The following is a 22,633-nucleotide window of genomic DNA, read 5'->3' on the forward strand; positions in this document are numbered from 1 at the left end:
ATTTATGTACAGTAAAGAAAAACAATTGCTAGTAGTTTAGTGACGGTCCCTGACGGTTGACTGGCCCCGCCCACTAGAAGGATGGAGGGAGATGAACAGGGAGGGAGACACCGGCTTACGACGTCAAAGGAGTACACACTCACACGCACACGCACATCAACCACACACTGATCACACGCTCAGAGGATAGGACAGGAGAACCAACAGACTGCCAATTCCCTGCGGTCCACTGAAGGAAGCCGAAATATCCATCTGTCCCAACAAATTCACGTTGGCCGGCGAGACGTTTTTGTTTATTTTGGTCTTACATTTGCTAAGGAAAGAAAAGAAAAATCCCGGGAGCATCACGTAGAAGAGGGGAACACTCGCTCCTTCCCGAATGAGGGGTTGTCTTCAGCATTGTTAAATTTGGTTAAAAAAAAAAAAAAAAAAAAAGGATTTCAATATCTTCTTCCAGTAATCAAATGAACTGAATCGTTGAGATTGAACAAGTCTGAGGCGGAAGACAGGAAGACGTCCACTGTTTGCGTCGATTCTTTGCCAAGAGCAGCACCACAGGTAGGATTTCCAACTCTTTCTTTGTTATTGTCGGATCCCAATTTAGTCCAAACGTGTGAAATTAAGTCGCTGTTATTGTCAGCTTCTCTTGACAAAGACTCCCCAGCTGTGGTGACACACACACTGTCATGTTGTAAGGGATTAAATGTTGTCATTATTATTACGCGGACAACACCATCTGTGAATATGGACGGTCGTATATCATCACAATGGATTCCAAATGTACATATCTTACATTTTCTGTACTTTTATTACAATAATATATGAATACAAAATTAATTACAATTGTTGCATCTTAATGTTACATTTACATGTGAATATGTTTGAACTATCCTCCCTATAATAATATAGCATTCAGTTTCCACCGATTTGGCAGTAAAGCATCATAAAATGTCTCTTTGTATGGTGCCAAATAGGTTTTATTATCCAACATCATAACTATAAGTCAGTGTTGCTAATGTGATCTATATACAGTGAGTTGTACAAATACTACTAATATGAGCCCCTGAAAATGGAGATAGGTGCCATAAAATGGTTATAATTTCTGACTGATAACTGCTATATTTTTGTAAAACCAATTGTATTAATGTATACCTTTGATTGACATGTTGTATGTTAAAGTTTGAATCCATTGTAATTAAACTGTGTATAAAGGCAAAATCATTCTCCAGATACTTCTAGAGCTACTGGCATGAGGTTTTACAATCACATTTGACTGAATTCTCCCATCTGCACCTTCTTGCCAACCTCCTGTTTGCACCTCCTGTGCAGTGTGAAGTCAAGCCCACAGGCACCTCCTCACAGCCTCCGCTCAGTGTGTTTGTGTGTTTCTTGTTCCTCCACAGACTCTCAATGAAGGAGCCTGACGCAATCAAGCTCTTCATTGGGCAAATACCCCGAAACCTTGAGGAAAAGGACCTGAAGCCCATCTTTGAGCAATTCGGCAAGATTTATGAGCTGACGGTGATTAAGGACAAATACACAGGGATGCACAAAGGTAAGTTGAATGTAGAGCACTCTGTGTAAAGACGGACGGGCTAAGCTGTCATGTCACTTTATAATTCAACATAATTCAACATTAAGTACACCTACACATTCTAATAATATTCCATTCAAGATGGAGTAAAAAAAACCTCAGGTTTTGATTGACTGTCACAAATCGTTTTGGCAGCTGACTTGACTTCGATTTGAAACTGGCCTGACCGCGGTCAGGATGCAATATTCTTTGTGCGCAAATGTGCGGTGACACACTTGAACTGCAGCGCAATATTGCGTTTATGATGAACCAAAAATGCCATCTGCTTCTGTGTTATCTTTTTCAAGAGAGCTTTTTCATAGAGCCAATTAGAATATTTATTTGACTTGTTTGTGTACCCGCAAACCTTTTTGTTGTACCATGAGTAGGTACACCCTCACTCATGCATGTTGGCGATTCTCCAAAAGTAGAACTAATACAACTGATGATCATTAAATTAAAGTATTTTTATTTTGTTTCCTTAAATTGAACATTTAATTCTTAGGCATTCTTTTCACGTTTACTATAAAAGTAAAAATGTTACTTTAAAAATAAATAAGTACAGTAGTAGCTAAAAATAAATAAATATACTAATCAGGATAAAGAATAAACCTGTCTTAACTCTTATATTTACCACAAAAAAACTAGAGCTACTTTGAATCCCCTTTAAACAGGCATTTCAACTTTAAATTAGAGCTGTCAAACGATCACATCAGATTAATCACATTTTAGAATTTTGATCAATCCCGATTAATCGCTTAATTAAAAAGGCTTTTATCAACATTTTTTGCCCGCCAAATTTGAAGAGCACCTGTTATGTGTAATTTAAAAAAAACAAACATTTATTGTTATGAGGACATTTTCAACATTTTTGATCCACTGCACACACTCATCTTCCTCTTTTTCTAACCAGTTAATTACTTGCATAAAAAATAGTGTGGGGAGAAAATGACCCCGATATTTTAACATGAACAAATATTCTGAATGTCATACACAAACATTTATTTAATGCTTTACTTTAATGCATGTAGATATGTTTATTGCTCAAACACAACCTGTGCTACCTTTAACGGAGCCATCCTTTGTCAAACTAAAGGATAATTTGTGGTCAAAATTAATAGTACGATTAATCTGCGTTAATACAAGATTAATGCTATATTTTTGAGTGATTAATTAATTCGTTAACGCTTTAACTTTGACAGCACTACTTTAAATGCTGTATTAAATATTTAAATATTTGAGTAAATAAAAACTGAATTTTTCCCCATTGAACACAATGTGTTATTCTGTTTTAGTAAGTTAATGTCCCATCACTCGTGAGCTATTTTTAGAACAGACCCGTATGCTACTCATGTTGCGTTTGGGGCAACATGAGTAGATTTTGTTGTTGTTTGTTTTAGAACAGCGCAAAAAAGGCCTTTTTCTCTTTTTGGAGGAGAGGAGGCTCCTCTTCCATGTACCTTCTCATTCTCTGCTTACCAAGAAAGAGGGGAAAATAAGTTAATTGGAGGCAATTACTTCAAAGAGGCAACTGTTTAGCAACCCTGCAAGCAAGAGACTGAGCAGACATACGGCTGTTGTGATTCTGCCGTGGCTGTGTCATATTATTGTTTTTGGAGATTAGATTATTACATGTTTTCACATACCTCTTGAAATGTACTCACGTACCACTGGTTGGACACAGGTCTCGAACTCTGCCCCCTCCGCCAGGTGATGGCTATCAGCTCTTGTGATGCATATTTTGAGTAACAAAAAAAGTTTTATTTTATCATCATTATTTTACAATAGCACTAGAATCTTCAAATTTAGAATTACATTTGAAAAACAAATGAACTAATGTGAATCTTAAGTAAATACTCATTATTTTCCAAAGTCACAGTGCAGAGCGATGAAAGAGCCACAGGTTGCAGTCGCAGATCCCTGTACGAGGTCTTTCAAAGCTGAACACGCAGAGATTTCACCCATCTTATGAAACACTTGAAATCAACAGGTTTCTGGGTTCGAACCTGATTATGAGACAGCCACTCCACCACCTGAGTATAAACCCGTAAAGTATATTATACACCTGCATTGACAGACAGAGTAAAGCTGTTAGGTTAATAATTATCCTCGCTGTCATTTCAAATGCAAATCTCCATGTGGAAAGCAGAGGCTTCATATAAATTCACATAAACCATCAGTCACTTGGGAGACTTGTAGCCCAGGTGGCATCGGTCCTCCAACACCTATGACACTTCCTCTGCATATATTTACATATTCATGATTGGTGGGAGCCCTAAAAGGTTAATGAAGGCCGTTTACATACGTATAACACACATTTAGACTCAATGGCTTTATATTCTACGGAAGAGGATTAGGGCCGGTGAAGAGAGGAAAAAAATAGTTTGGCAGGATTCTCATTTTGACTTGTGAGATTGAGAATTCTGACTTTATTACTGCTACTATTATTGTCACTTTAAAGTCAGAATTCTGAGAATAAAGTCAGGATTCTGACTTAAAATCTGAATTATGTGATTAAAGTGAGAATCCTGAGAATAAAGTGAGAATTCTCACTTTAAAGTCAGAATTCTGAGATTAAAGTCAGAATTCTCACTTTAAAGTCAGAATTCCGACTTTAAAGTGAGAATTCTAGTATTGAATTGTTGTAAACTGTTATTTTGGTTTTAGTTTCAGCTGGTTGCCTTACTTTATATGGACATAAGTATTCAACACACTTCTCAATGTATTTATCAATCAATCAGGGGTTGCGCCAGAGCCTTTAGCTCCCTTGAATCCTAATTCGTCATTTTACCTAGACGTACTGTGGACAGTTCTACTAACTTCATGAAAGGCACTTTCTGTTTGCAACTAGACTGACCCAAACAAAGCCCTTTCCTCAACTACGGTGACCATATTTAGTATATTTAGTTTTTCTGTCAGTATGGTAGGCTTTAACTGTAAAGATGGCCTTTAACATAACAACTTATCTGTGACATGTTGACCACCAATGACAGTTGGGAGCTCTAAATGCAAATCCTAGATCATTTTGAAATCACAGATGGATCGGAATTATAGATCCCAAGCGTCCTCGCCATTTGGTCACCATTCACTAATGTTATTGTGAGCCATGTCCTCTTATCCACTTTCTGGATAGATGAACACAAAAATTCAATATTGTAGAGAAATTCATCTAAATAGACTAGAATATGTTATAGATGCATAGGGGGTATTCCAAATGTTAAATTTCCACTGGCTGGTGATGTCCTTGCTGGGTTCCCTACGACTTTTTGTCCATAAAGTGCATCACTAAGGACTACCTGATGACGTTTTTATTAGTTTTGCGCATGTTGTCAGCAATTAACGTTCTGTTGTTTTAGATCTGCGGTGTCCAAACCTTTTTGTCCAAGGGCCACATATTTAAAAAAAATCAAAGGACGCAAGGGCCATTTTTAAAAATTTTTTTTTTTTACTTTATTAAGTGCACCAAAATCAGTCAATCAAGTAATTTCATGTTGTTGATATATGAGCTTTCTATAAGGCAAATAGTTTAGGAATTGACCAGGTTTTGGAGTGGTCGACTCGAGACCCTGGAACCCACCAGAAAATGTAAGCCCCTGCACTGAACAGCATGCAGAAGCAAAACAGGAGCAATTTGTCGTAAGATGACCATTTTTAAAGCAGTCACTTGGGAATCATTTATGTGACATTAAGTGGAAGAAACCATTTTTGCGTGTAAAAATGAATTATCATCAGATTAATTATCTCTATTCACCACAGTGTTACGAAGAGAAATGTTGTTACTCGTTTAATTGTAAATAATTCATTTACATATTTGAAAAGCTCTACAGTATATAAAACAAATTTATTTGGAGTAGGTCTCATTTTTAGTATATGCCACGGGCCACGTAAAAATGGATGGCGGGCCACAAATGGTAGTCATAGTCATAGTTTGAACACCACTATTTTTGATGTTTACAGCAATTTCAATATTTTAGAAAATAGTAGGAAAAAATACACATTAATATAGTGGTGTAAAAATTTGTGCGTTAATTTTCAGTTAATTTAAAGTTCCTTTAACACCACACATTTTTTGAACGTGCGATTCATGACCGCCCCTAATTTGGAAAGCCTGTACTGGGTAAATTCCTGTTGCAGCAGACATGTCCACGTCAAAATTTAGCAGTAATAAATTTAATAATAATGCATATATTTGTGGAGACTGGGGTCAAGTTGTATTTTACAATTTAAAAAATGTGCAGAATTTCACAAGTGACTTTATGTTAAAGATTAGATGGCTCTTAATATGAAAAGAAAAATGCACAGAGCTGTCACTAACGTCTTACAAATGCAGTTATGCCACCTAGTGGCAGAAAAATGACCTCGTCACAAATCAATATCACACTCATTTTTCACAGTTAAGTCCATCTTTTTTTTTTTAGGGAGAGCTCGGTATTATTCATTCGGCAGTCTTACCGAGTCAGCATGCTATCATTATTGCTCTCTTTTTTTCCCTTTTTTTTTTGCTTGCACGTGTGTGTGATTTTGTCTTTATTACATTGTGGGGCCCATACTCGCGTGTTTTTTCCAGGTTTAACTACCGTTGTGGGGACCGACTTGAATTTGTGGGGACATTTTAGTCGTCCCCACAAGTTCAGACCTCTTTTTGAGGGTCAAGACTTGGTTTTAGAGTTTAGGTTTGAATTGGGTTATGGTTGAGGTTAGGGTAAGGAATGGGGGTAGGCAATCATTTTTGATGGTTGGGGTTAGGGGAAAGGGCTAGGAAATATATTATGTCAATGAGATGTCCCCACGATGAAACAAAGACAAGTGTGTGTACGTGCATGTGCACGCGTGTGTGTGTGTGTGCGTGCATGTGCGAGTGTGTGTGAGTTTGTGCTCTTTAATTCACCTGAAACCTATCAAAAATCCCATACCCTTTACCTTAACCGGATACTTCAGAGTCCCGCCAGAGTCGTGAAATTGTCAGGAGACCAGAGGGAGGATCAAAGGAGAGAAAGATGAAACACAGTGAAATCCAGCACCAACGAGACATCTTTTTAATTTTAACTCAATTTTATGAATTATTATGAAATTACTGTAACAATGACTAAAAATGCAGCCATATTTCTATTAGTTTAATTTTTTCCACTTTTATGTTAACAAGAGTATGAAAATTCCGATTTTTTAAATTGTACCTTTTATTGTACGTTTAGAACAAATATAAAATTTGCGATTAATTGTGAGCTAACTATTGAAGTCCTGCGATTAATTACGATAAAAAAAAAAAAATCACTTGTCACCCCTAGATACTCCTGTTTTAGAGAAGCAGATTAATGCACCTACCTGCACAATTTGCAATGAAGTTATTATTGGTCTTCATTTTCATTTTTGCCATAGTATGGTGCAAAATTTAGTACTGTTATCCCTTGTCTATTTGTTCTGTATGTGGAAAGTACAAGTGTTGCGTAAGGGGCTTTTTACAATATATATATTTTTTAATCTGTTCTCCTATTGTATTGCATTGGTCCTAATAAAATTGCTAAACCTAAAACTCATCTGATGATGATGACCTACGTTACAGTAAGCCTATATCGGCAAAAGTCCACAACGATGTACTGGCCTTCTAGGCTGGCTAAATCCATATCACATGACACACCCAATACTGACTGACATTACACACTGAGTAGCACACAAATTTGACATTCAAATGACATGAGTTTAACATTTGCTGATGTTCCTCTACTTGTCCACGTTTCCAGGATGTGCCTTCCTGACATACTGCGCACGTGAGTCGGCCCTCAAAGCCCAAAATGCACTGCACGAGCAGAAGACACTGCCAGGGGTGAGTGGTGCCTTTGTCTTTTTAAGGCCATGCCAGCTCACATGTATGTAGAAAAAAAAAGAAAAGAAAAAAAGACTCAGACAGTCTCAGTGTGACGCAAGGGGGAAACTAACCAAGTTTGACTTGCACGCCTCAACTTCCCCTTTAGCAGATCGTCTCCAATCAAAGGTCAAAGGAAGCTGCTCTCCCTCTTATGTTTTCGCATCCATCCACTTCTTTGCTCCATGTCAGCGCCATGAGGCTTATGTTTCTCTCCCATTTACCCCGCTTTCATGTGTATCTCTTTCAACGTGGCACCTCCTTCCGAATTTGAATCAAAGTAGCTATATTAGCATAGCCAGGCAGCAGGTGTGCCAACATCTCCAGAGCTAAATATGACATGACAGCCACGTCTCTATAATAAGCCACTATATGAGAGATGAGGCGACAAGGCAAGGGATGACTGAGACGGAGTGCACACCCAACTTGCATTTGCTTCCTCTTTTACTAACAAGACTTTACACCCCACCCCCAGTTTGTTTCCTTTTTGTTATTTTGGTGGGAATTGACATCCTTCAGTTCTTTTTTTTCAACCACTCCTCATGAATGTCCATCCAAAGGTTTGTTCTAAAGCCGATGACTCATTTAAAATAAACATCCATGTCTATTATGTTAGCAACACATGTATTTCAAACAACCGCATAGCATTGCCGTAGGAAAGTCCGCTTAGCTGTATGTTAACAAAATGCAAAACTATATTGAAATATTTAGCATCAATATTTGATGTTTTAGGAGCAACAGATATTTGAGTCTAAAAGCGCTCCCTGCCATATATTCTTTATCCTCTCTCTCTCTCTCTCTCTCTATGTGTGTGTATATATATATATATATATATATATATATATTTATATATATATATTGTATAGGATTTTATAAATGGATTTTTTTTTCTTTACAACTTACAAATATGTAAATGCATGCATGCCTAGCCACAAGTATGCAGGGGTTGACTGTACAATTTTTCTTCATTTGTGTCTGCATGACTATTTTACTGGCAGAAGGAGCAGCAAACTAAGATGGATTGCAGCGTTAAATCAGGATGCACAGGCTGTTTATTTTCTTTACATTATATTTAATTATGTTATTACTATTTCATATAGAGTAGGGGTGTCAAAATGATTGCGTTAATTTTGAGTTAATTTAAAGTTTCTTTAACGCAACAAATTTTTTAAAAGCACGACTAATGCCCCTTACTTGGAAAGCCTGTACTGGTGGAGTTCCAGTCGCAATTCAGCAGACACATCCATGTCAAAATTTACTAGTAATAAATTTAACAATAATGCATATATTTGTGGAGACTGGGGTCAAGTTGTATTTTACAATTTTAAAAATGTGCAGAATTTCAAGAAGTTACTTCATGTTAAAGATTAGATAGCTCTTAATATGAAAAGAAAAATGCTGTCACCAATGTCTTACAAATGAAAATATGCCATCTAGTGACAGAAAAATGACCTCAACAAAAATTAATATCACACTTGTTTTTTTACAGTACAGTATATCTTTTCAATTTTAACTAAATTTTATGAAATTACTGTATCAATGAATAAAGGATGCAGCCATATTTCTCTTTTTTTTTCACTTTTATGTTAAGAGTATGAAACGTGAATTTTTTTTTTGGGTGCATTTAGAACAGGTATAAAATTTGCAAATAATCATGAGTTAACTATTGAGTTTGAGTTTAGTTTATTTAAAGGACAGTGTGCAGTAACATTAAAAAGATGGCTGCACCAGATTTAGCACAATGCTAATTTCCATCTGTAGTCCCCATAAAATAAAATTACAGAACAAGGTGAAATTACATACAAACATGTGTGTCATACGAAGTGCCAAATACATAGTGCTGTAATTGAAGTCATGCGATTAATTATGATTTTAAAAATGTAATCGCCTGACACCCCTAATACAGAGTGATATTTTTTATTATTAAAATACACAAATACGAAAATTGTTTTTTGGGAAGGGTTGGAACAGTGTTTCTGATGTATGAGCGCCGTCAGGGAACAAATTCAACTTGAATCTCAAAGCACCAATGTTATAACATCAAATTTCTTTAAGAGCCAGTTTTAATTTTCCTAATTGTTTGTAGGATTATCCCCCCATACCTACCAGATTTCCATTAAACCTTTAAAAATGGTGTCACGTCCCGCTTTGTCCACTAATAAATAATGAAAAACAAACCACGGCGTGGAGGTTTTGGATTTGAGTTGATTTAAACTTCAAATGTTATTATGATATAAAATAAAGTTCAGGTATATGCAGGGGGTGAGTCTCTATGAAGGTGTACATTAAATGTCTGATCCAGTTTAGGATTATTTAGCCTTAGTCTGCTGTATTTATTTATTTGCTTGTAATTTGGGGGGTGTTATTATGAAGGCAGGCCATTGCCTATTTTGCTATTTTAGTGACCATTTGACAGGGCAGGCTGCTAGTATGGTTGTGACAAAACTAATCCCATTGTTAGCGTGACAGTAGTGTGACCTTCCTGACCTTTTGTAGGGGATCAGCAGGTCCCATAGCTAAAGTCGCCCCTCCTCTCCCCGCTTGCCTATCTTTTTACTCTACCAGCCCAAAATCTCTTACCTCTAAACTGTCCGGAACAAGCTTATGTGCTCCCCATGCCCCAACCACCCTTTGTCTCTGCTTAAATAAAGACAAAACCATCTTATTAGCTCTACACAGGCCAGACCTCCCCAGTCCTGCTCCCGGCTGTGGTGTAATTGTCATCTAATTGCACCCACACCGCCTAAGAATAATGGACTCCGGCGTCTCATGGCCAGACCTGCACACAAAAAAAAAAAAATGCAATTACAGAACTGAGGGGAAACACGCACCTGAATATAGACTAAGAATATTGGTACTGTGAGCTGTTTTCTTTGCTGTCAAATAAGAGAATGCAATGCACTCCTTGCTATTTAACTGATTTAAAGAAAGAAAGTAATATATAATCATTTTACATTAAAATAAATTTATTACAAAAACAATGTGTATGTCATTACCTTGGCAACCCCTAGAATCTACAATCACAATAATAAACAAATACGCCGACGGTGTCAATAAAACAATATTAGTGTTGCAAAAACGGAGTTTTTCACTTACATTGTAAGTCAAATGGCACAAAGAACAAACAAATTCATTTAGCATCTGTTCATATGTAAAATAGCAGTGTTTTTGATTGTATGTCAATGGCCAATGAGCAGACTACTTCTTCGTTCATAGCAAATGATGTGAGATGGTAGGAATTATACTGACAGGATTTTATCATTTGCATTCTTGAGCGTGGGAGGGCTTTAATTATGACAAACTGAAAAAAGAGAATAGGAATTTGCAGTATTTTTGTTCCTTTGTTTGTCAATCCTGCAAACTATTTTTATAATTATTCTTTATACTACTTTCACAACATTTCTTGACAATATGTCATATGTGACCTTAGTCTAAACCAAGGTCATTATAGTTTTAGAATTTTCATTTTAGTTAGTTTTCATTTCGTTTTGAGTTTTGTTTTTCTTAATTTAGTTTGTTTTAATTAGTTTTCGGGGTGGTTCTGTTCATTTTTATTAGTTTTAGTTATTTAAAAAATGCCTAGTTTTAGTTAGTTTCAGTATTAGTTTTATTTTTTTTATGTTTATTACTTGTGACATCACATTTGCTCAGGGCTCAGGCAACGACCAATCACGGCTTACCTGTTTTCTGCAGCTGAGCTGTGATTGATTGGTTGTTACCTGAGACCTGAGCAGCAGTGATGTCATTTTCACTCGACAGCAAGTGGCAAGATGGCCGCCTTCTGATATTGATAAAAACTGTTGGAATTGCTTTTTGCATATTTTATTTATTTATGTTATATATATATATATATATTATTGTCAAGATTTTTTTTGGGGGGGTTGACTTCCCCTTTAAAGACAATTTAATTGCCCCATCACTTGTATCTTATGGCGTTTTTATATAAGTACATTAGAGAGACCCAACAAACCCCCACTTGAGGACAAAAAGAAAGCAGAGGCTGACAGATGGCAAACAGCAGCACCTGGCCTTGTGTTTTGTTTCAGGTGAGAGTGTGTGAATCTACAAGTGAGACGAGACAGTGGGGAGGTCCCGTCCAATTCTGCACCCTTACTTGTGTCCTTTAACTGTAGTTCGCTCATTATGTGGCTTGTCAGCGTGCAAACATACGTTTATCGTACATTAAGAGAAGCCATTATTGAACAGCAACGCCATTTGTCACTGTTGAGCGAGCCAGTCGGCTACACACATTGTCTCATCTCTGCTTCATTAGAAACAGCGTATATTGCCCGTCATCAAAAGTCACTTAACTGAATTAATATTTGCTACAATGCCCCACTCTTAATTTTAAATGCAATCACTATTTAATCATGTGACAGGAGAATGTGTGTGTTTGTATGTGCGAAGGGGGTTGGGAAAGTGGGCAGGTGTTCACACTAACACAGTTTAATGAGGGATGTACTGCTTTTGTGTCTGTGTCTCTTTGCTTTTGTGTCATGCACATACATCCCAAGTGAAGGGCACGCTCATTCATAGATAATGGTAGATGGAGGTTGTATTATGGGATGGCTTCGTGGTGCACTGTATGAGCTGTCCATATGAGAGCTAAGGGCTGCATCGGAGTGGAACGTGTGACTAATTGTGACATGTAGTCAGCCATAAGCATCCAGACAGAGCAGAGGAGGTTTATCAATAGTCAAAAATAAATGCCTAATTATAGCACAGCCTTTTTATAGCATGATATGACATGATGATTTTTAGGGTAAAGATGTGGTTCTTAATTATGTGTGAAGCCTCTTGTTTCACATGTAATGTGTTCATAGGATTACATTGTTGGCACTGTTTGACATTCAAACCAGATTAAAATAATAAATCCAAATAACAGTTGCCCTGAAATAACCTGTGACGAATGAATGTAGTTAAAGTGGCCTCAGATATTTAGTGAGTTTTGGGGATGATTATGATGACTGAATGAGTATCTGAAATAATACAATAAAGGGACGAAAGACTCAGACTTGCCTGCATTTTGACTCAAAAGTTCAAATGTTGTCCAAACTACGACCCGCAAGCCATTTGTGGCCCGCCGTACATTTTCTAGCGGCCCTCAGCATATACAAAAAAGAACTTTTGACACAGCCAATTTTTGTAGATATGCAAAGAAACTATTTAAAACTAAAATAGAAATATTTCTCTTTGTAATTTAATTAATGAAATCAGATCTTTCAGTTTCAGAAGCAAAAATGTTTGCATCCATGTTCCGCTGTCTGTGTCAAGGTCTGAACAAGACACATGAATGATTAACTAAGATCCTCAAGTAAACACTGCTTTAAAAACAGTCATTTTTATTACCGAATACTCTTCTTTTGATTGTGAATGTGGAGATTGGCTCCGGGCTTGGGCGGATCTATTCTAGGGGGATACAGGGTTGTGGGCCACCCCAAAATCATGAAAAATCCCAAACTGTTTGTCTTGTTTAAATAATTAACTAAAAACCTGCTAAAATAATTATAGTGCACAATTGATTGACTTTTTAGGTTAACTTATTCACTCTCAACCATTTTCACTGAAGCAACCTTCTTCGCACCCGGCTGTTTTACTGGATTTTGACTAATTTTGCAAGGCCCACAGAATATTGTGTTTTATATATATATATATATATATATATATATATATATATATATATAAAACATGGAACATACCAAAAGAAAGATTAGAGTGTCTTCTTTCATCAGGATAAAAAGTATATTTCTGTCTGTTTTCGTTTTGCAGCATTTAGCAAACTAGAATATAGCTAAGTTTCATCATTATTCACAAATCTGTTTTAGACAGTGGGGGAAGAGATTTTTGCAACATGGCCCTGGTTGCTCTCTTATACTCTGCTGCCACCTGCTGGCCGTTTTTGTAATAACTACCATTGCTTCAATCATTCTCTTTAGTTCGGAGGCTGCATCAAAGCCTTCTGTATGCGCTAGCATAAAAAAACACACACATATAAAAACGTATAAATACGTCTTTGGGAGCATGGTCATATTTAAAATAAAATGTATCTATACGTCCTGGATTGGCTGGCAACCAGTTCAGGGTGTACCCCGCCTACTGCCCAAAACCAGCTGGGATAGTCTCCAGCGCCCCCCGCGACCCTTGTGAGGACTAAGCGGTTAAGAAAATGGATGGATGGATAGATGGATGGGTGGATGTATTTCTATGTTTTTGGAAGCAAATGAGTTAATTAAGTCAGACAATGTCAAAGTGGCCTTGACATTCTTTGATTATTCTGTATGCAGCCCTTAAAAGAAAAAGTTTAGACATCCTTGTTCCAGGAAATGTATTCAGAATTAAAAATTATTCCGATTTTTGTTCTATAAAGGCAAATCATCACGTGCATTGAGGGAGTGTGTTTATCAGCTTAAATACAGACATCTGTTACTGAGAAATAGTGTGTTTTGGGGATGGGGGATTGTTTGATTCTGTGCGCATGCAAGGGATTCACACAAAAGTGGAAGGGGGGTGTGGTGGGCTCTTGCAACTTTGGCATTAGGCTGCTAATCTAAAGTGCGTGTATCTACGCATTGCACGGTGGAGTTATCATGGCATAAACATGGTCCAATTGAAAATGAGCAAAGTTATCTGCACTCACATACTGTACTTCTGTGAAGGAAATCTGTCCAACACTCCGTTCTGTTTCCTCTCTGCTCCACTGAGTCGAGTCAAACATCAGCTGACATGAATATTTAACAGGCTGAAGAGATGAGAGTTTTCTTTTATTAAGGAATTTATTTTTCATTGCTGTTTGTTTACAGGGTTGCAATCAAAATTACTTACTATTGTTATAACTAATACAGAGGGTCTAAGGTTGAACACAATTTGTTCTCGAACGCTCCAGTTTGTGTTTAGAAAATATTTTTTCCCATAGAATATAATGACAATTGATGTGAAGGATTAAAATGTTGCTAACATATCATGCTCCATTTTTTTTGAACGACGTAAATCATTCGCAGTGTTCGGCGTAACTCTTTGTGGAGGTGAGTTAGACCCGGTGTTGGTAATTTCGCAGACAAGCACAGGCTGGCAGATCTGAATGAGGGAGGGGCTGTGCTATTTTGGGAGTGGTCACAGCTGCCTATCAAAGAGGCTCCTCGAATTACCTATGAATTTGTTGCAATATTTGTACAGTAGAGTCTCGACATTGCACTTAATAAGTCCATCCCCCTTCCCCAAATTGTTCTCCCATAATTGTGCCACCCAATGGGCTGATTTAAAATAAAAAAAAACTACCGGTAAATAATAATAATAGCATTCACTGAACAAATTTTTACACAGATTCAGAAAAAGCATCAATAGCAGCAGAAAGCAATACTATCCCGCACCAATCATCAAAAATCTGATCATAATTTAAGTGCAGAGACTCGCTCTTAGTATATTGTAATTTAAAACATAAACAGTGAAGGACTTGGCCATGCAATGTGATGTAATTTGAATATAAATTCAGGTATGACAGCTCTCAGTGTAGCTCTAGTCTACACCAAAATACAACAAAGTTGTACACTGTAGAAAAAAAGAAAAGAAAAGAAAAAGAGTAATATTTACTAGAAAAGACCTAGTACTTTTTTTTTTTTGCTCTGAAATCCTTAGTAAATTTTACAAAGAGAGGTTGAGTACATTTTACCAGTTAATATTTAAAAAAAAATAAACGACTCAAGGGTTGAGGAATGAACCAACAATCATCAGGTTGGGTGACAGCCACTCTACCACCTGAGCCATGACGCTCCTACTGTTTGTTAGCATATTGATGGTGTCAGGCAGAATTCTTGTACCGCCAAGAGGCTGGTTTTTGGTCTCATTTTGGACACATTAGCAATGTAGCATAGTGGCAAACAGAAAGAGTGGCATGGCTCAGGTGGTAGTGTGGCTATCTCCCAAGCTGAAGGTCATGAGGTTGTTCCTCAACGCTTGAGTAACCTTTTTTTTTTTTAATAAACTGATCAAATGTACTCAAAACTCTCCTTGTAGATTTTACTTAGAATTTCTGAGTGAAAAATCTTTAATAGTTTTTTTTCCAAGTAAATATTATTTTATTTTATTTTTTTACAGTGGTGCCCTGTGTGCCCTATTGAGTGCCAATCATCAAAACTCCATTTGGTTAATTTAGATTCCTTTTTGTCCCCAATGAAAGTTGATCTTTGCCAGCGGTATGATTTTAAAAACTGTTCTGATTTTGAATGGAGAGTGAATGTTGATGCGCATTAGACACAGTGGCGGTGCGGCAGCTTTGATGCTCCAGACTGACTCAAGTGATTGAATATTATCGAACTGTGCACTGACGAGCTGTCAGTCTGGTTGATATCTGGTGTTTGTCACAGGAGCCGGATTTATGGTAGCCTACTGCTCTTGTTTCTATCTGTTTGTGTGTAGAACAATAACAGAGCACTTATGCATCTCTTGCTTTCCCATCTTCCAGGCTTTATTCCAACTCTTCACGTGACCTTTCATAACATGTATTTATCACCTTTATATTTGTATTTTCATATGTGAATATATCAATTTCCACCTGTGCCTTCTCATTCTCCCTTAAGTGTGTCGACAAGGATGGAGATGCAAAAGCAGCAGAGACAGGAGAGGAAGCAAGCGGGGAGGAAGGGGGAGGTGGCAGGTTGATTATGGTCGCAGGTCTCGTTGCCTGGAGACAGCTGGGACAAGGGATGCCAGGTTGCTAAGCGACCCGGCACGATGCAATGGCCAGCGCCGCTATGTGATGGAGCGGAGTGGAGGGAGGGCGAAGAAGGAAAATTGTCTTTGTGCCCCACAGCCCCACCCCTCTAAACACTCCCCCCCAACCCACCTCCAAGTCTGCCTCCGCTCTGTAAATGTTCTTGAAAGAGCAAAGGAGATGCACTGATATATTAGCCATTCAGAAGCAAAATTGAAGAGAATGCAGGCGAGAAAGATGCAACACAGACAGAAAGGAGTGAGATTTTCATCCGCTCGCCCCGTAATAGAAAGGGAAGAAAAATGTCACCATTTATATAATCTCAAACGCATTTCGGCTGCCCGAGAGGATGAAAATGCATTTTATTTGGGAACAACCACCACTCCCTAGCACGTATGGACAGCATTTGGTGATGTTTACCAGAAACTATGATATGATTAGATAATCTATGGATTTAATATGTAGTAATCCCCCCAAATCCCTTATACTTCACAGCGCATAAAGATGTCGCTTATGTCACATGTGCACAGTGTGTAGTAAGTCCTCAAGTTACGGCGGATGTAAAATGAATTTCGACTTAAGTCGGATTTCACCATTAAAAGTCAATATTTACATCAAAATACTTTGTACAGTAATTTAAAAAAAACATATTTGCGCGACCGCGACCCTCGTGAGGATAAGCGGTTAAGAAAATGGATGGATGGATGGATGATATTTGCGCGACCCGGAAGACGCCGGAACCATTATGTGGTGTTTTCGCACGGACATTCATTGCAGACGGACGGCAGAGCGGAGCTAATTCAAATTTCTAATTCTGCTAATTCAAACATGAAAATGTGACGCGCCTGATGGCGAGCCGACCTGCTAGATGGACGTCCGTTGCTGGAGGTAACAACAACGCCACTTTAAATAACTTTAAAAAGGCGTGATTACTGTGGGGAAAATAACGAAAAAGAACATGCTACGGACAAGGCATGGGCGCCGTAAAGTCGAAACGGCGTAGGTCGGGTACGACGTAACTCGAGTAGGGAGACAAATTTATGATGCCAAGAGAAGATGTAGCATGTGTGTTAAGGCCTGTGATCGATGAATATAGAACATCATTTTGTGTGCAGTGCGCCGTGTGATGTTGATGAGCTGCACAATATTTTCGTAAACAAGCCGTACAGCGGAGGGGAGGGGGAGGTAGCAACAGGAAAAGGTTGTAAAATGTGTTAGTGATGAAGCCTCAGAGGGAGATCTGCTCTCAAGGCTAACATTCAACAGGCACAAATCTGTATGCTTCTCCCCCCGTGCTGTTCTTTTTCTCCCCTACACTCCCTTTCCACACCAATCTAATCCCTCCATCTCCCGACTCCCGACCCATAAACACCCTTTGTCCTTTTTCATTTGTTTGTCTCTCATCTCCGCCGCGTGCTGTTTACCTGATCGGCTGGTGGTTCTCATCGCAGGTGTTGTCATGGCGATGGCCAATGCGAGTAAGGTAGTCATCCGAGCCCGGGGGCCGGTTGCCGTGTCGATCTGGAGTGGCTCAGCCTCGATGGCCTCCACTTCTCACTGTTGTCCCTCTTGTATATCTACCAGGGCCATCTGCTGTGCCGCCCTTATCTCTGCCATCATGGCCCTCACTGTTTGTCTTTGTTGGCCACCACCAGCGTTTAAACATGTCACTGGAGATGATGATGTTGCACTAATTTGATTCCATTTCACCATACTTTTTTCTTTGTATTGTCTTTTTATATATAATTTAAATTAGCTGTTAAATATTCTCTGAATCGAATAATCTATATTGATTATTCATTCGATTAATTTTAACTTTGCATTTAAGTGTATTACAAAAGCTTTTTCCCCCCTGATTACTGTTTATCAACCAGTGATTGGCAGCTTTTCTGTACTTCGCATTCATACAGTGATTAAAAAAAGGGGTTTGATGTACTATGTTACTGGTTCAGTCATTGTTTTCCAAAGTAAAAACAGATGTTTGCAAATGTCTTATTTGGATCAAAACACAGAATATAATAGGGCTGGGTTGTAAAAATCGAATAATCTACATCGAATCGATTTTACTTTTCGGGCCCTATACCCATTCATAAAACCATGAATCGATTATTTAAATATCTCTTTTTCCCCCTATAAATTCTTAAGAAAATAGAATTTTAAAGGCCTTTTTTTTTTTATCTTACTGTTTTCTTGAAATTTACTGTTCATATGAATTCAAAAGTATTTTTTTACATTTATGAAAGACCTGACTTATTGCACTTTAAGACAATTCATAATCTTTTAAGTTACTGCCTCTGCAAAATTGTCTTAAGAATTTAATATTTGTGGAGTTTTTTTTAAATCATGTCCTTGACATTTAAGAAGAATTTATGTTCCATAATTAATTGATGTCGGATAGAACTGAAGTGAATTGAATAGAAGCAGGAAAAATCTAAATCGGATCAAACTCAACTCTTGTGAATCGAAATCAAATCGATTGAGGAAATTAGAATCGATACCCAGTCTTCTTTCATAAAGGACTGCAGAAATCAGTAAACAACTGATTGATATACCGATATCAAAGGACTTGGATAATTTTCAATTAAAAAATTGGTTAAAATTACTCGATTATTAAAATAGCTGTCGATTAATTTGATAATCGATTACTTGTCGATGAATCGATTACTTTTGACAACTTTAATAATGATGAATACAAGGTCTAGTAAGAATCATTATACAGTATGTATTTAAAGGGGAAGTCAAGTAAAAAAAAAAAAAAAGTTGCTATATGTTCTATGTGCCATCACTAGTCTAAACATGGCATTCTGATTAATAAATAACCTGATTTTATCTGATATTATTTAATTGTATTTTGTTATTAATATATTTTATTTATGTATATATTATATTTAAATATATATTTCATTTATATATATATATATATATATATATATATATATATATACTGTATATATGTATTTATTTATATTTACATATATATTGATACATGTTATTTATGTACATATTTATATTTACATATATTGATATATTTTATTTATTTATTTTTACTCCACTTTCCTTTTAAGTGATGCAGCAGTCTAATGACTCATTTCATATGGCAATCATTGCTACATAAGGTACCAAATATGCTTCTTACCCTAAAAGCTACTGTATGTGAAGCTGCACAAGTGCAATGTTTAAAATAAATGATCACACACACACACACGTTATAATGGAACATTATTCAAATCATGATTTTTAAATAGAGAGAGAGAGAAAGAACTCAATTAGTACACCATTGCTATTTACTTTAATGTTATACTGGTCTGCGCTTTCTGACTTAGTGTGATGCACAAAACTATAAATAGAGGCATAAAGAAATTATAGGACGGCATTATAAACTGAACTTTAAATGTTGACAAAGTACGGGGCCACATCGGGCTCGTCCAGCCTTGATGAAGTAAAAATAAACGTTTTTATTGGTGCTAATATGTCAGCACACTTTAAAAATACAGAGGAATATGGACAATGTCGACATGTTTTGCAAATGTTATGTCAATATTTATTTTTATTTCCTAATTACAACATCATAACATATATGCTAAGCATGTAGCAGCTGATTAAAATTGTACAATTAGTGCTTTATAAAAATACATTATAAGTGCGCATTCAGTCGATACCATTCTGACATTTATTTCAAGGAGGCTGAAACATAGTTAACGTAACACGCTAAGTCTAACTTCAAAATAAAGTTAACCAAATACAGTAATACATTGACGGCAATGTAAATAGCCTTAGTACACCTTTACTTTGAAATTTGTCCACGTCGTGGCGTGATGGCTAGCTTGACTTCCCTTTTAGACGTTTCTTTATCATAGTTGATTGACATTGTAGTCAACATCAAAACAACGCTATCCCGAACTCATGTTCATTCGCTAATTTAGGACGCTAAGAAACCTCTACTTAATTATGCCGACATTGTATGACGTAAGTGGCTAGCGGCTAGGTGTTAGCATGACCAACAAGTTTCTGGCTGCCGGCTGGTAAGTAAGTTTGACGGATGGTACCTGTCTTACTTGAATTATTTTTCAATATTCTGGACCAAGGCTACTTTGTAATTCACTCTCCATAGAGGAAGGGAAGTGCCTTAAATTGCACATTGAGGTCTTTTCATTTAAAAAAAAATATAGAACTTTGTCTTCTTTTATTTTATAAAACACTTTCCCCCATTAAAAAAGAAAAACATTCAACTCAAAATTTCAAACTTAGCTGTTTAGATTATAGGAAATCAACTTTAAGCCATTAATATCTTATTTTACTCATAAACCATGTAAAAATAAGAATGTTTCTGCCTCATAGTGCACTTAAAACTTGTGTTCCTAAATCCTACACGGCTATATTAGACTTTTTTATTTTTATTTTTTTATTTAATGCAAAAATCGCTTTACAAAATAAATGAAGGCAAAGTACTATTTATCTCTTTTTTTTTTTTTCTGATCCGATCCGGGACTTTTGTGATCCGTTGCACCACTACTATATACACTGTAAACCAGTGCATGTAGTTCATACACAGTGTTGACAAAATATTTGCTTTGTCATCACTGAAAGTCTCTTATTGGCCACAGACCTCTACCAATGCCAATCTGTTCGTGCAAAGCAAAAATCAGCTAATTAAATCTGCCAAACAAACAAAAAAATCCAATAACCTTAAATTGCTTTACGCATATTTAACTAACTGTAAATTATTATAACATATGCCTATGTATCATAGCCTATTGCATCTTCAAATTCATTATCTGAATGTCCTGAATGTGCAAAATACAGTGACTCAGTATAAGATAATATATGTTTGTTAAGAGATCTAGTCTGCTATTCAACAACGCAGACAGTATGTATTGTGCAGCGGACTTGACAAGTCGCCGACGCAGTAACTATGGCAGCCACCAGTATCTCCACATATTACTATAATGTCCTGTGGCACAGCTTTAAGTGGTGCAGCACAAACAGAATGTGAGGTAATTGATGCCGAAGCAAACAGTGGGCAAGGAGACAATTGGTCGAGGCTTTTAAGATCCCACCAACAACAACACTGCATGGAGTTTAATTGAAATTCACCACATCGATCTGTGACTGTTCAGATAGACACGGAATAAATACAAAGGCCACAATGGCAGGCGTACTCACAAATACCAAATAATGCATGTTGTTAATTACCAATTCAAAGTATAGGTCGGAGCTAAATGAGGTAGCCGGAATACAGTGTTAAAGTCAAATTATGTGCATGTTGTGCTAGACTTTACCAATTTTTGGAACCATGAGTGTAGAAGGGATTAACTCCACAAATTAGGATTTTACGTGTGTTTAGAACCAGAAATGGACATTATCATGTTCCCGGCTGCACAACATGGCTAAATTCTATCGAGGACCAAAAATGGTAAAATAAAAAGCATATTAATAAATAAAAGTGAAAATAAAAATGGATATACAGATGATTCATAAATTAAATACAAGTAAAAAGAAATAAAAAACAAGACTCAAAATTTAAAATAAATATAAAAATAAATATATAAATCAAATCAAATGTCAATCAATAAATAGAAACACTCTCCTCTCATATTTATTTATTTCATGCTGCGGATGATGTCCTATGGAGGACAAAAACTGCCAAAATGAAAAATAAATAAATTAATAAAACTGAAAATCATAACGGATCTAAATAATCTAATTCAAAAACTAAATACAAAGAAAATGAATATAAATGGAAATAAAAACAACAAAATATATATATCCCTAAATAAATAAAAGAGATAAAAAATATATATATAAAAATAAATGTTGAAATAAATACAAAAGTAAATATATAAATAGAATTAAATAATCAATGAATAAAAACGCTCTGCTCTCACATTTGCAGACGCTGTGTCAAGTCAAAATGTTATTCAAATGAGTGGGCGGTCCTAAGCGTGTCATGGGTTGGGCTCATATTTCATATATTTATTTATTCATGTATATATGTATATTTTTGTTGATTTTATTTCCATTTATATTAATTTTTTTGGTATTTAAATCTGGAATCATATTTTTATATTTGTTTTTATTTTCACTTTATTTATTTAGTTTGTTGCTATTTTTGATCCTCCATAAAATTCAACATCAGTAGACCTTCAGACCTTGCTCAAGGGCTAGCACTAGCATCTCCTATAGGTCTTGCAGGTGCGACTAATTAAGTGTACTAGTTTATCATAGCAAGGATGACCAGTGTTTGCTTGACTAATTGCTGTATAATTTTAAGACTTTACCCCTACAGCAACTTTCCCCTTCCCGACTAATTGGTGCAATCAATGGGGACCCCCCTCAGTGAAGAGACATAAGGGCCCCGCGCAGCAGGTGTTGGTGTTATTTCAGCGAGGAGTCAAGAGCAGTTGTGCACGCGGGTCCCGGAGGCCGAGAGCGATCAATAATGTCTCCTGGTGACCGATCACAGCGGATTAATCAGTGACACGAGATCAGTGAG

General features: G+C 36.7%; 1 protein-coding gene across 5 annotated transcripts in view; it reads left to right on the forward strand.

Annotated features, from left to right (window-relative positions):
• Positions 1-108: 108 nt before the first annotated feature.
• The window catches only part of celf3a (cugbp, Elav-like family member 3a), a 40,690-nt gene continuing 18,165 nt past the window's right edge, over positions 109-22,633 (forward strand). For 2 of the 5 annotated variants that reach the window (XM_077547783.1, XM_077547784.1), the window contains exon 1: positions 16,874-17,028. Coding sequence is in view for 2 of the 5 variants with exons in the window: in XM_077547782.1 (XP_077403908.1) it covers positions 1,411-1,555; positions 7,312-7,394 (228 nt within the window). In the remaining 3 variants the exon portion in view is untranslated. Of the gene's footprint in view, positions 559-1,403; positions 1,556-7,311; positions 7,395-16,873; positions 17,029-22,633 lie in introns of those variants that run through there. The other 3 variants (XR_013288751.1, XM_077547782.1, XM_077547781.1) reach the window with 3 other exon arrangements.

The sequence above is a fragment of the Vanacampus margaritifer genome, chromosome 17 (genome assembly GCF_051991255.1).
Source record: "Vanacampus margaritifer isolate UIUO_Vmar chromosome 17, RoL_Vmar_1.0, whole genome shotgun sequence".
Lineage (NCBI taxonomy): Eukaryota > Metazoa > Chordata > Actinopteri > Syngnathiformes > Syngnathidae > Vanacampus > Vanacampus margaritifer.